Source organism: Lycorma delicatula, chromosome 1 (genome assembly GCF_047948215.1).
Source record: "Lycorma delicatula isolate Av1 chromosome 1, ASM4794821v1, whole genome shotgun sequence".
In the NCBI taxonomy this organism is placed as follows: domain Eukaryota; kingdom Metazoa; phylum Arthropoda; class Insecta; order Hemiptera; family Fulgoridae; genus Lycorma; species Lycorma delicatula.
The window spans coordinates 50937312-50949870 of NC_134455.1; the positions used below are offsets into that span (position 1 = coordinate 50937312).

The 12559-nt window shown below is 30.2% G+C and overlaps 2 protein-coding genes across 9 annotated transcripts in view; one reads left to right on the top strand and one right to left on the bottom strand.

Annotated features, from left to right (window-relative positions):
- Bili (FERM domain-containing protein 8 Bili) overlaps nucleotides 1-4895 on the top strand; it is a 104706-nt gene extending 99811 nt beyond the window's left edge. For all 8 annotated transcript variants that reach the window (XR_012754805.1, XR_012754812.1, XR_012754799.1 and 5 more), the window contains one exon: nucleotides 87-4895. The gene's annotated coding sequence lies outside the window, so the exon portion shown is untranslated. The remainder of the gene's footprint in view (nucleotides 1-86) is intronic.
- Nucleotides 4896-11181: 6286 nt separating this feature from the next.
- LOC142317503 (solute carrier organic anion transporter family member 4A1-like) overlaps nucleotides 11182-12559 on the bottom strand; it is a 56920-nt gene continuing 55542 nt past the window's right edge. Inside the window, exon 13 of the mRNA XM_075354064.1 lies at nucleotides 11182-11301. Coding sequence (XP_075210179.1) covers nucleotides 11208-11301 — 94 coding nt within the window. The 3' untranslated portion in view covers nucleotides 11182-11207. The remainder of the gene's footprint in view (nucleotides 11302-12559) is intronic.

Genomic DNA, 12559 nt, shown 5'->3' on the forward strand with positions numbered 1-12559 from the left:
TAGCAATTTTTATAATATAAATACTTGTAATTTATAACTCAGTAAAGACATTATAACTCAGTTATCCAACCAGAAATACTTTACAGATGCGAAACCATATTTGGACCGTACCAGACAAGGTTTACCGACAAACTGGAAAAGATTGAAAGACAGATTCTACGATGATGCATCAGGAAAAACAGGAAAAAAGACGGGATTTAGAGAATTATTCCAAACAAAGAGATTTACAAAACGATCATTCCGATAACTAATAAATTTAGAAAGAAGAGAATTTCCTTTCTAGGACATATTTTCAGAATGGAAGAGACCAGACTTATCAGATGGATAATCGAACTTTTCTGGAACAAGAAAAGCAGACCGAACTGGTTATATGAAATACAGAAAGACATGGATGAATTAGACATAACCCGTGAAAACCTAAAAACGAAAACCGGAAACTATGAGAAATTAAAAAATAAAGAAACAAGATTCCTATCAAAACCCAAGAAAACAATAAGCCGGGTGTACTCTGAACAAGAAAGGGCAAGAAGATCTGAAACCGTTAGAAATTACTGGCAAAAAAGAAAAGCTGAAAAATAACAAATCAGCAAGAAAAGAAAAGAACTTGCCAAAAAAATGAACTAAAGTGTTCCATTATGGTCTTAAAAGTAAAAAAAAAAAAAAATACTTGTAAAGAAAACGCACTGGATGAGTCACATTATTCCGCGAAATTAAAACTCTGCTCTGACATAAAGTAAAATGCGATAAGAAGTTAATTCCATAAATCATGATGAATCTATTTACCAGCACCAGTTGTATTTACTGTTTATATTATAGAGGCCCATAATAGAACACTAAATATTTGAGCACATAATGTATTATCAGGCATCTGAAAATTGGGAATTGATTTGCTTTAAAAGGAAAAATACTGTGTTATAAAATTTGGGAAAGTGCATCTAGAAACTGATTTTAGTTTACTCATTTAAATAAATTAATTAATAAAACTTTTACTACTTTTTTTTTTTATTAATGTACTGTATAAGAACTGAATGAATCTATCTAGAAAGTCTTCAGTTAGTTAGGGTTTATCATATATTATACTTTGTTAATTAAAAGTAATTTTTTTTATGAATGGTATTATTGTTACCTTCATATTCATTTACGATATTTTGTAGTAAATTGCAATAAATCAAAATGTTATTGTAATTTTTATATGTATATTCACTGATACATTAAAGCTTTGTAAGTAAACACAGTAAGTTTTCAGTGTCATCTACCATTTGGAAGATAACTTTTGTATCAGATGTTTATAGTAGATGTTTATACTAGGTTTAGATAAAATTATAGATTATTAAGAGATAAATGTGGATAAATAGTGAGTAATCTAAAATGAAAAGGTTTAACATCTATTGTAAATGTAATTCATGGCCGAAAATACTGACAACTCTTTTCTAAACATTGAAAAGAGATTATGACTATCTCTAGTTGTAAGTTATAGAAATAAATGAACATCCTGTCCTTTTGAGAATGTATACAGCTACACATCTTACTTTTTGTTTTTTTACAAAATTAATGTTATTTAAAATTATTAAATTAAAGTTAATGTATATTTTATGTGATTTTCAATGTGTGAAACATTTATAGTATGAAAACAACATTATTTTAATTCTCTGTGTAAATGGTTTTAAAAATAGAACTTTTAACCATCAGCAAAGAATCTAGTTAAATGTTTCACATCAGTCATTAGTCAGTATTAAGGTTTCTCAAATGCAGGTAGTTACCATTGACTGAACTTTTAATCACCGAAATCATCTTGGAAATGCAAATAATTTGTATATTCTTTTGAGATCCAGGCTAGTGAGGCCATTCTCATTTCATAAGATTGGCTCACATAAAACTGAAAAACAGAGAGTGGAGTTATTATCATTGTGAATATTTAGTCTTAGATTAATATAATTTTACAATTATCAAATAGTATTAAATATGAACAAAATTTACTCATACATTAAGCAGCTGCCTAGCATTTCAAAATGTTAATCTTATAACATTCAAAAATAATTTTTTGGACAAAAATGTAAAAATGTTTAACATTTTTGTTTTTCATTAACTCTTCTTTTTTTTTTACTTTATTTAATGTATTTCAGAATAGAATTACTTTGCAGCTTTATTCTTATAATTTCATTATTAGTTTGAATAAAAATGTAATATATTACAATTATAATAAGGTTGAAACAAAAGCACATAGTTTGGCCACATTTTTTTTTGTTTTTTTCCTAGAAATCCATTGCTATATTTTATTATTTTCTGAATTAGAAAAATGACTAGTCTTTTAAAGTTAACTAATATTCTTTCTAATACAAAAAGTCAAACAAGTATATAATTAGTAAGAAAATATATCATTTATATTTATTAATACTTCCAGAAACAGTGGGTATTAAAAAATATGCAGTAATAGAAAAATAATATTATAATTGTATAAAAGCAAAAGTGAACTTTGAGCATGTTTTAATGAAAACATTTAAAATTGTATACTTGGATGTCATCAAAATAAAGGCTCATTAACCAGCATAAAAGTGAGGCATTGAAAGTGAGTGATACAAGAGACACTTTTAAACAATAAATTATTTATTTTAACAGAGAGAAAAAATTTAAAGGTTTCTTTAAAGAAAATTTATTCACAGATCTTTGTTCTCTTCCTCAACACTGCCTCGGTAATCCTATCATTGTCAAAATAATAATAATAATTATTATTGTTATTATTTCTTGGTTACTTTACTAAATGCTTTTAAATTTGAAAGTTGGTAAATTGTCTGATTTTTAGGTACTTAATAAACCCTACCAGTCTTACTTTTGCTATTTTCATTGGAACTCTGTCCATGTACGATGGTGTCAGTTCACCTGGTAATGTCTTCATGAAACTAAGTGGCAGACATGTAAAATCACAATGCCTTGAAAAAGCTATGACAATACCATTATTTTTATATTTCAACACTGAATGAATATTTTTGTATAGAAAATAATATTCTCTTACATGTTGATGTTTGCAAAAAATGAGGGAAATGTTCATTATCCCAGTTGAGAATAATCAGCTGGAAGGGGGGTGGCATTTTTACCTACTGATTCATAACTTTTCATAATACTGCTCAGATTTTTTTTTGCATGTTCTCATTAAACAATAGTTACACTGAGCAAAAATCTGGTGATTAAAACTACTGTATCAACTTTCTAAGTTGAATTATTGTAAACATTTTTCAGTGTTTAATGTTCGGGATATTGATTTTCGTGTTCTTCAGATAGTGCCTATTTTAAAATGAGGCTGGAATAAGTGCCTGAAATCTACAATAAAATTACTGCTGCATAAAATATTAATAGTATTATAATCACACTTTTTAGACTTCTGAATTGACGTAATGTTAATATCAGTAGGTTTATTATCACATTTGACAATACTTAATTGAAAATTAATTTTCATACATTCAACATCCCCTAAACTGCTTGACTAAAAAGTGACTGTTTGGGAATGTAAAGACTGTGTCATTTTCAATACCAGCATCATCTTTTTTAAAATCACTTTCAGACTACTATGATTAGCAAGTAATGCTACTTTATTAATTAAATGTAATGGTGCATTCAGTTTTATTATATGCAGTTTACAAAATAAAATAATAAAAATATACTTCTCACTGCAAAGTTTCCACCTCTGTTAGATAATGTAATGTAGTCATTTTGACAGTAGACTGAAACCACTCATGGTTAGATGGAGATTTAGTAATTACTAGTATCAGCCTTCCAAACTAAAATTATCGCCTTTGTTATAAAACTAACACAAAACTCAATCATCTACTGGTTGTATGATCAGCTCAGATAGTGAATTATCGGATTCTAATTTGATAATCAAATTATCTTTGAAAAATCACAAGCCAGTTTTATTGAACCATCATCCTTTTTGCCACCTAAACAGAATAAATATACTAAAATATATTAAATATATTTTAAATAAATTAAAATATATTTAAATATAAATATATTATATATTTAAAAATATTTTAAATATATTTTTGGTACCTAAACTCTATGTATTTTTAGAAAAAATGAATAAAAAATTAGCAGCCTATTTGGCTCTTCTGATTTAAATAATTATTGGTTACTCAGTGCACGATATTTAACATGTCTATTTCTGCTGACCTGACCTATAAAAAATTTCAGTTTTTGTCATGTGACTTAAATGAACTAATTTTTTTTCTTTTCAATGCTCAGTGTTTCACATTTTTACCTTTTTTTATGAAATAAAGATTCCTTTTGCAAGGAATACCATTTTTAACTGCATTTTTCTGAGATATTGGTTCGATACTGTAGTCATCTTTTATCATAATCTCAAAAGGTAGTTTATGTTTAAGAATTTCTTTTGAAAATATTTTAATAATTATATTGTTTTCAGTTTTGTTAGTTTGTGTTTCAGAAAATTCTTTATAATTTACTACCAGTTATTCATTAATCAATTAATGCATAGTATTAATTTTATACTTGCATAATTTAAATATTACTTTTCTGAGAACTAGAAATAAATTACCATATTTAGTGATGGTTAAAAAACATGCTTAAGCTGAAGAATTTTTATTTTATTGGCCAAGTTTTTTTATTGTTTGTTTTTTCTGTTACAAAATTGCTGTAATTTTTTATGTATTTTGGTGTAACTCAAGTGATTATTATTAATTTTAATATATTTGTATACATATCTTTATTTTTAATTGTTATTTATCGTACCTGATTATCCTATATATCTTTCTTTCTATTTGTTATTTGTGGTACTTGATTATTCTTAATATACCCTTAATAATGTATTAAAGTGGACCTTTTAATATTTAGCAGTTGTGAATTGTATTAAGTATAACTGTGTTTTATTATTAGACTGTTTCTTTAAAGTGTGTTTATGTTTATTAACAACACCTATCACCTATCTATTTCCTTATTAATGAAGTCACAAGATAATGAAATTAATAAACCATAATTATTTTGCAAAAAAATCCTTAAAATATTAATCCGGTAGAAAATAAACATTGTCCTGTCTATCAGGTTCATATTATATTTCATATTATCGAACTAGGGTTTGATATTAACATTCCATTTAATCTAGTCATGTTGTCCTGTTTGAAGGCTAAAGAAAAGATAAAGATATCTAATAAACTTTTCTTTGAATTTTTAAGAGTTCATTTTGTAGTAGTAATTCGTTGTGTTCCTTTCTGTGGTAAAAAAAAGGAAACATTTCTGTATTTTTTAAAAAGCTACTGTCTCCTAATGTGACGTTTTTAATAATTTTAGGCAAAAAACTTGGGTGATAATCATTGTCTGACATTTTAAATCTAAATATAGCATTGCAATGCAGCATAAAATCATTAAAGCTGGACTAAAACAGGGTCTTGTTTTGCAACTTTACAGCACCAGGTGATGGGAGGATGTGTAGGATCCTCACCATTTGATTTGCTTTCAGAATAACAAAAAAAAAACAGAATTTTGTTATTAACAATATTAACAAAATCTGTAATTAACTAACAAAGTAAAAATTACCAGAAAGTGGGATTAACAGTTATCTTCCACAGAAATATCATTTACAGCCTTTTACTAGGATAAGGTTTATAATATCAAAATCTGTAATAGCACTAATTAGATTTAGGAGCTGGAGTGTTTTGTGATTATTTCTTCATAGTTACATAACACATTGGTAGTATTAAATAATTGAATGTGATGTGCATATCTTAAAACAAAGCATCAAATTATGGATTATCAGTAAGGGAGCATTGCAGTAGCTCCACGTGGTGGCTGGTTCTATAGATAGTAAGTAGCTGTGAGTGAATACCATTTGATCAATATACAGCTGAATGAGTACCACCTTTTTATACTTTATGTTCCTGGATTAAGTCACCTAGGAGTGACAGCCTCATTTTCCAATGTAATCTGTTTGTGTTATCATTCCATTTCTTAATTCACAGGAGAGTAACATGGTTTTTTAATAAAATACCACAAAAAGAGGCTGGCTACCGCCGTGCAGTTATCAAAAAAATTATTTATTATCAAAAAATAAATTAGGAACACAGACAAATATACTCACACTATACAGAATAGTAATTGAGGGGAGATCCCCTCAGGATGTTAGGATGCTGCTGCATCCTAACACTTATTGTAGTGAATTATTCAAAAAAATAAATTAATAAGAGTTGGGACAAGAGCCTTTTACATAAAGTATGATTCAAAATTGTGTGCAGTTAGGCAGTGCAGTAATAATATACAGTGTCTGTGTGCTTTTAATCTTATCAGTTATAGCAGAGCCTTAGTTTCTAAAAGTTGGTAACTGCTGCCAAGAGAGACTAATTACAGAGCTGGTGAGGAAGGCCTTAGTAATAAGTATAATGTTGTACTTTAAATGAATTCACTAATTTCAATCTAGAGTATCAGAGCACTTTCAGTCAGTTCTGGATAATATGACTGCCCAAATAAAGTATGCTAGATGCTTGTTTTTGGCCTGCACCCCATTGTAAGTCAGGATTGTAGGACTTCCAAAAGTTGAAAGCAGTACGATTAGTATTACAAAATGTTGGGTAATATTACACTTGTATTATTACACTTTAAGAGTATAGCCGAGGCAGTACTGTAATCTCCAAAGAAGGCATACACCGTATATAGCTATTAAAAAAATTGATGTGGGCACCACTTGACTTCCTTATTAAATTACATATACACTTTTTTTTTAAATGAAAAGTACATAAAATTTTATTTCATTAATAACTCTTGATTTTTTTTTATTATTAATGTAAAAAATTTGTTACAGCAGAGGTTAATTATTACATCAATATATTTAAATAAAAGAAAAGTTAAAAAAATTAAGGAGATGAAGTCTGATTTGAACTGATGTGCCTTCGTCTTCTAAGATTCAAATATTTTATTAATTAAAATTTCATTTGGCTATAATCTGAAACGAATGAAAATAACTACCACTTAGTTATGACATGTCGTTAAAAAGCTTTCAGTAAGGGCTTACTGAGTTACTGCAGTTAAGAATTTCTTTTTTTGACTTCAGTCATTTGACTGGTTTGATGCAGCTTTCCAAGATTCCCTATCTAGTGCTAGTCGTTTCATTTCAGTATACCCCCTAACAATAGGGGGTTCAGTATACCCCCTAACAATTTGTTTAACATATTCCAAACGTAGCCTGCCTACACAATTTTTCCTGCTACCTGTCCTTCCAATATTAAAGCGACTATTCCAGGATGCCTTAGTATGTGGCCTATAAGTCTGTCTCTTCTTTTAACTATATTATTCTAAATGCTCTTTCTTCATCTATTTGCCCCAATACCTCTTCATTTGTCACTTTATCCACCCATCTGATTTTTAACATTCTCCTATAGCATCACATTTCAAAAGCTTCTAATCTTTTCTTCTCAGATACTCCGATTGTCCAAGCTTCACTTCCATATAAAGCAACACTCCAAACATATACTTTCAAAAATTTTTCAAACAAGTACTTGTTTATTTTCATGCGATAGTTCTTGTGTAGGACTTCATCTATGCCATTTATTGTTCTAAATCCTTTTTACTCTCGGCTAGAATTACTATATCATCAGCAAATCGTAGCATCTTTATCTTTCACCTTGTACTGTTACTCCAAATCTAAATTGTTCTTTAACATCATTAAAACGGGGATAGGGAACATCCTTGTACGGCTTCTTTCTTCAATTATTACTGTTGCTGTTTGGTTCCTATACATGTTAGCAATTGTTCTTCTATCTCTGTATTTGAACCCTAATTTTTAGGGTTCAAACCAACACCAAGTATGTTGGTTTGTTTTTCTTTAATCTTACTTCTACTATTAATCTGAGGCCTAAAATTGCTTCCCTTGTCCCTATACTTTTCCTGAAACGAAATTGGTCTTCTCCTAACACTTCTTCCACTCTCCTCTCAATTGTTCTGTATTCTTCACATTTATCTGCCCCTGCTTTCTTTGGTATCGTGATTATAACACTTTTTTTGAAGTCTGACGGAACTTCCCATTTTTCATAAATATTACACACCCGCTTGTATAATCTATCAATCGCTTCCTCACCTGCACTGCGCAGTAATTCTAGAGGTATTCCGTCTATTCCAGGAGTCTTTCTGCCACGTAAATCTTTTAATGTTCTCTTAAATTCAGATCTCAGTAGTATTGTTTCTCCCATTTCATCCTCCTCAAATTCCTCTTCTTCCTCTATAACACCATTTTCTAATTCATTTCCTCCGTATAACTCTTCAATATATTCCACCCATCTATCGACTTTACCTTTCGTATTATATATTGGTGTACCATCTTTGTTTAACACATTATTAGATTTTAATTTATGTTTTCCTTAACTTTCCTGTATGCTCTGTCTATTTTACCAATGTTCATTTTTCTTTCCACTTCTGAACACTTTACTTTAATCCACTCTTCTTTCGCTAGTTTGCACTTCCTGTTTATAGCATTTCTTAATTTTCGATAGTTCCTTTTACTTTCTTCATCACTAGCATTCATATATTTTTACGTTCATCCATTAGCTGCAATATATTGTCTAAAACCTAAGGATTTCTACCAGTTCTCTTTGTTCCGCCTAAGTTCGCTTCTGCTGATTTAATAATTTCCTTTTTAACATTCTCCCATTCTTCTTCTACATTTTCTACCTTATCTTTTTTACTCAGACCTCTTGCGATGTCCTCCTCATTATGATTTTTAAATTGGGTGTTGGCAATTACTAAATTATACTTTGTGCAAAACTCTATAAGTCGGTCCCCTCTTTCATTCCTCTTGCCCAGCCCGTATTCACCCACTATATTTCCTTCCTTGCCTTTTCCAATGCTTGCATTCCAATCTCCAACTATTATTAAATTTTCATCTCCATTTACGTGTTTAATTGCTTCATCAATCTCTTCTTATACACACTCTACCTCATCATCATCATGGGCGCTTGAAGGCATATAGACGTTAACAATTGTTGTCGGTTTAGGTTTTGATTTTATCCTTATTACAATGATTCTATCGCTATGCGTCTTGAAATACTCCACTCTCCTCCCTATCTTCTTGTTCATCACGAAACCTACTCCTGCCTGCCCATTATTTGACGCTGAGTTAATTACTCTAAAATCACCTGACCAAAAGTCGCCTTCCTCTTCCCACCGAACCTCACTAATTCCTACTATATCCACATTTACCCTATCCATTTCCCTTTTTAAATTTTCTACCCTACCAACCTTTTTTAAACTTTCTAACATTCCATGCTCCGACTCGTAGAATGTTATTTTTTAATTTTCTGGTGACCCCTTCCTTAGTAGTCCCCACCTGGAGATCCGCACGGGGGACTAGTTTACCTCCAGAATATTTTACCGAGGAAGGCGAGACGCCTTCAATGATGGAGACCACCATTGCTATAGCAATGATGGAGACCATCATTGCTATATGAAAATGCAGAGAGCCACATTTTCTTGAAAAAAAGCAGCTGTAGTTTCCATTGCTTTCAGCTGCGCAGTACTCAGAGGACTGAGTGATGTTGATATGGCCGTTAAGTCGTCCTGACTCACGCCCCTAACAACTACTGAAAGAGCTGCTGCCCTCTTTCAGGAATCATTCCTTAGTCTGGCTCTCAACAGATACCTCTCCGATATGGTTGCACCTTCGGTCCAGCTACTCTGAGTACTCAAGCCCCCTCACCAACGGCAAGGTCTCATGATTCATAGAGGAAGCTGCAGTTAAAAAAAAGTCTAAATTTTTTTTTTGGTTTTTGGACTTTTTGGTTCAGTTGATTGTAATCAAAAAGGGAAGTGCAGAACTAGATGTGGCACAACAGTCGCACTGGCTGCAGTATTCTTTTTAAAGTTCTCTGGTATTCGTGTTTTCACTGGTGGGTAACAGCCCATATCTTGTAAGCTTTCACCTCTTCCAATGCACTATTGTCTTCCAATGTGCTTATTGATAAAACTATTTGAATATAAAATAAATTATGTAATACCAACCAGTAAAAATTGAATCCTTCTAATGTTTGAACTTAAGCTACAGAATTATTCAGTATGACAAAAAAATAAATTAGGAGCAAAGACAAATATACTCACACCACACAGAATTGTAATTTATAACACTTATTGTAGCTGAATTTGTACTATTTGGCGAATTATTCACTACTACAAAAAATAAATTAAGAGTTAAGATAAAATATACTACTGTCACACAGAAGTACCTTATTCCAGACTGATGGTGCATACATTTGTTTGCTATTCAGTGACAGTATAAAAATTCATTAACAAGAGCCCCTTACATTAACGTATGATTCAAAATTGTGTGCAGTTAGGCAGTGGATACTCGTATGTAGACTTTTCTGAGGTTGAAGTTGTGGCAGATTATAAAAACTAGAGTTATATTTTTTATGATCATTGCTAAAGTGGTTTTCGATGTATGTTAGATCAAAATATTGCACTCAGTATTGGACTGCAAAAAGAAATATCTGTGCTACACAATAATAATAATAATAATAATAAATGGTGTTTTAGATCCTTGACCCACCATTGAGAAGGACCATCTAATTGTTTATCAAAAACCTGTATTTTAAGCCCTATATAATAATAAGGTGGAGGTGGGCATTTAGTCTAAAAAAAAGAAAAACTGTTCTGTTAGTTGGTCTATTTATGTTATATAATTATTTCATGTAAATTTCTATGGCAATGAAAGTTCTGCCTCATTATGCCAAAATGCTTCATCTTGTTTTTCTATACCATTATCTCCCAAAAAACCATTCTTCAAAAACAACTTGGACTGTATAATATAATTCCAGCAAATGAATGGCCATCCCCATTATCAGACCGGATAATGAAAACATAAATTATGTTTTCAAAACTGGAAACGAAGGGACAAAGTATTTGGAAAGTAAAGGGACAAAAGTAAACAAAAATTACTGGAGGATCTGAACATTGAAATTGTTGGGAGATTTGGGGATACACATTGGCACTGGAAAGGTAAGAGTAGTTGCTTTTCAACCCATAACTCTGTTTATTAATGATGTTGATCAAACTTTTGTTAAAATTGGAATTATGATAATAAAGTATATTTATTCACATTATAAAATCTTAATTACATTCTACATAATTAATTTCTTTAGTGATTTATTAACAAAACAATCTCATATTAGTTTTCATTGTACGTGTGGATTGATTTTCATGAAAACTTACAAAACAGCTAATTATATTTCATTCACAGGTTTATAAGTGTGTAATGACATATTTGAACTAATAAATCCACATAATTTTATACTCAATCCTAAAATAAATGAACGCCTGAAAAAAAAAATTAATTCTTATATTAGTAAATTTGATTTAAAAAGATAGGTTGTAGTGTTTACATCATATACTTTGAGTTTTTATTGTAAACATGCTTATTTTTTATAATCATAAAAATTTTGTTCAAAATATTTATAGTGGCAAGTAAGTATCTCTTAAAAACTATATGCATGTCTACTATTTTGGAGATCAGTTACTATATAAAATTAATTTCAATTCCGGGATATATAATTATATACACCAGTTAATTTGAAAAGGACTTCACAACTTTAAAAGCACATAAAAATTTATTGAGATTATTTAACAATTCCGGGATATATAATTATATACACCAGTTAATTTGAAAAGGACTTCACAACTTTAAAAGCACAAAAAAATTTATTGAGATTATTTAGCAAATTTATAGATCAACATAGATCCCACCTGAAGTTGAATTCATTCCAGACTGTAGTCAACAAATCAGACGTTACTTCTGCGCAGTGTTAATTCAAATTCTTGGCTGAACAAAATCAACCAGCAAAGATTGTACATAAATCCAATGTTTAATGAAACCTCAAGAAAAAATTAACTGGGGAGTGAGGTGACCATGCAATTGGAACTTCATGATCAATCTGTCTACATGGGAATAGAATATCAGGAAAATCTCTGACTTCTAGACAGTAGTAAGTTGGTACTCAGTCTTAAGATAGCAGGCAGTGTATTGCTTTGTACAGGCTGACGGCTAGCTTACCACACTTATAAAATCACTTGTCACTACTAGATGTATAAATGTCAATATTATAATCGATTATCTGTTAAAGGCTCTTGTGATTGATAATGATAATCATTTTCGATGTCCCATTAAATTGGTTTGTTGCCCAAACTGATTTTTCACTCTTTCAATATTAAATTCTATATTTTGATTGCAATTAAATTCTATATTTTGATTGCAAAGGTATTGTTTTACTTCTGCCCATATCATTTCTATGGGGTTTAATATGGAGATAATGGAGGCAGATGGATTTCTATGGGAATAATATGTAGGCAGATGTAATAGTAATAACATTATGGGCTTCTTTTTCTAACATGTCATCCAAAATGTAGTGTGCAAATCTCTCTGGTTGTTTGACTTTACGTCTCTATATCACCAAAATCCTATAACTTTCTTTAAGCAAAAATATAATTTCCCTTTTGATGCCTTTCAGTTAAAATGTGGTAAGAGATATCAATTTCGAGAACATGTTTTGGTTCTTTATGAAGGTTAGGTAATAATTTT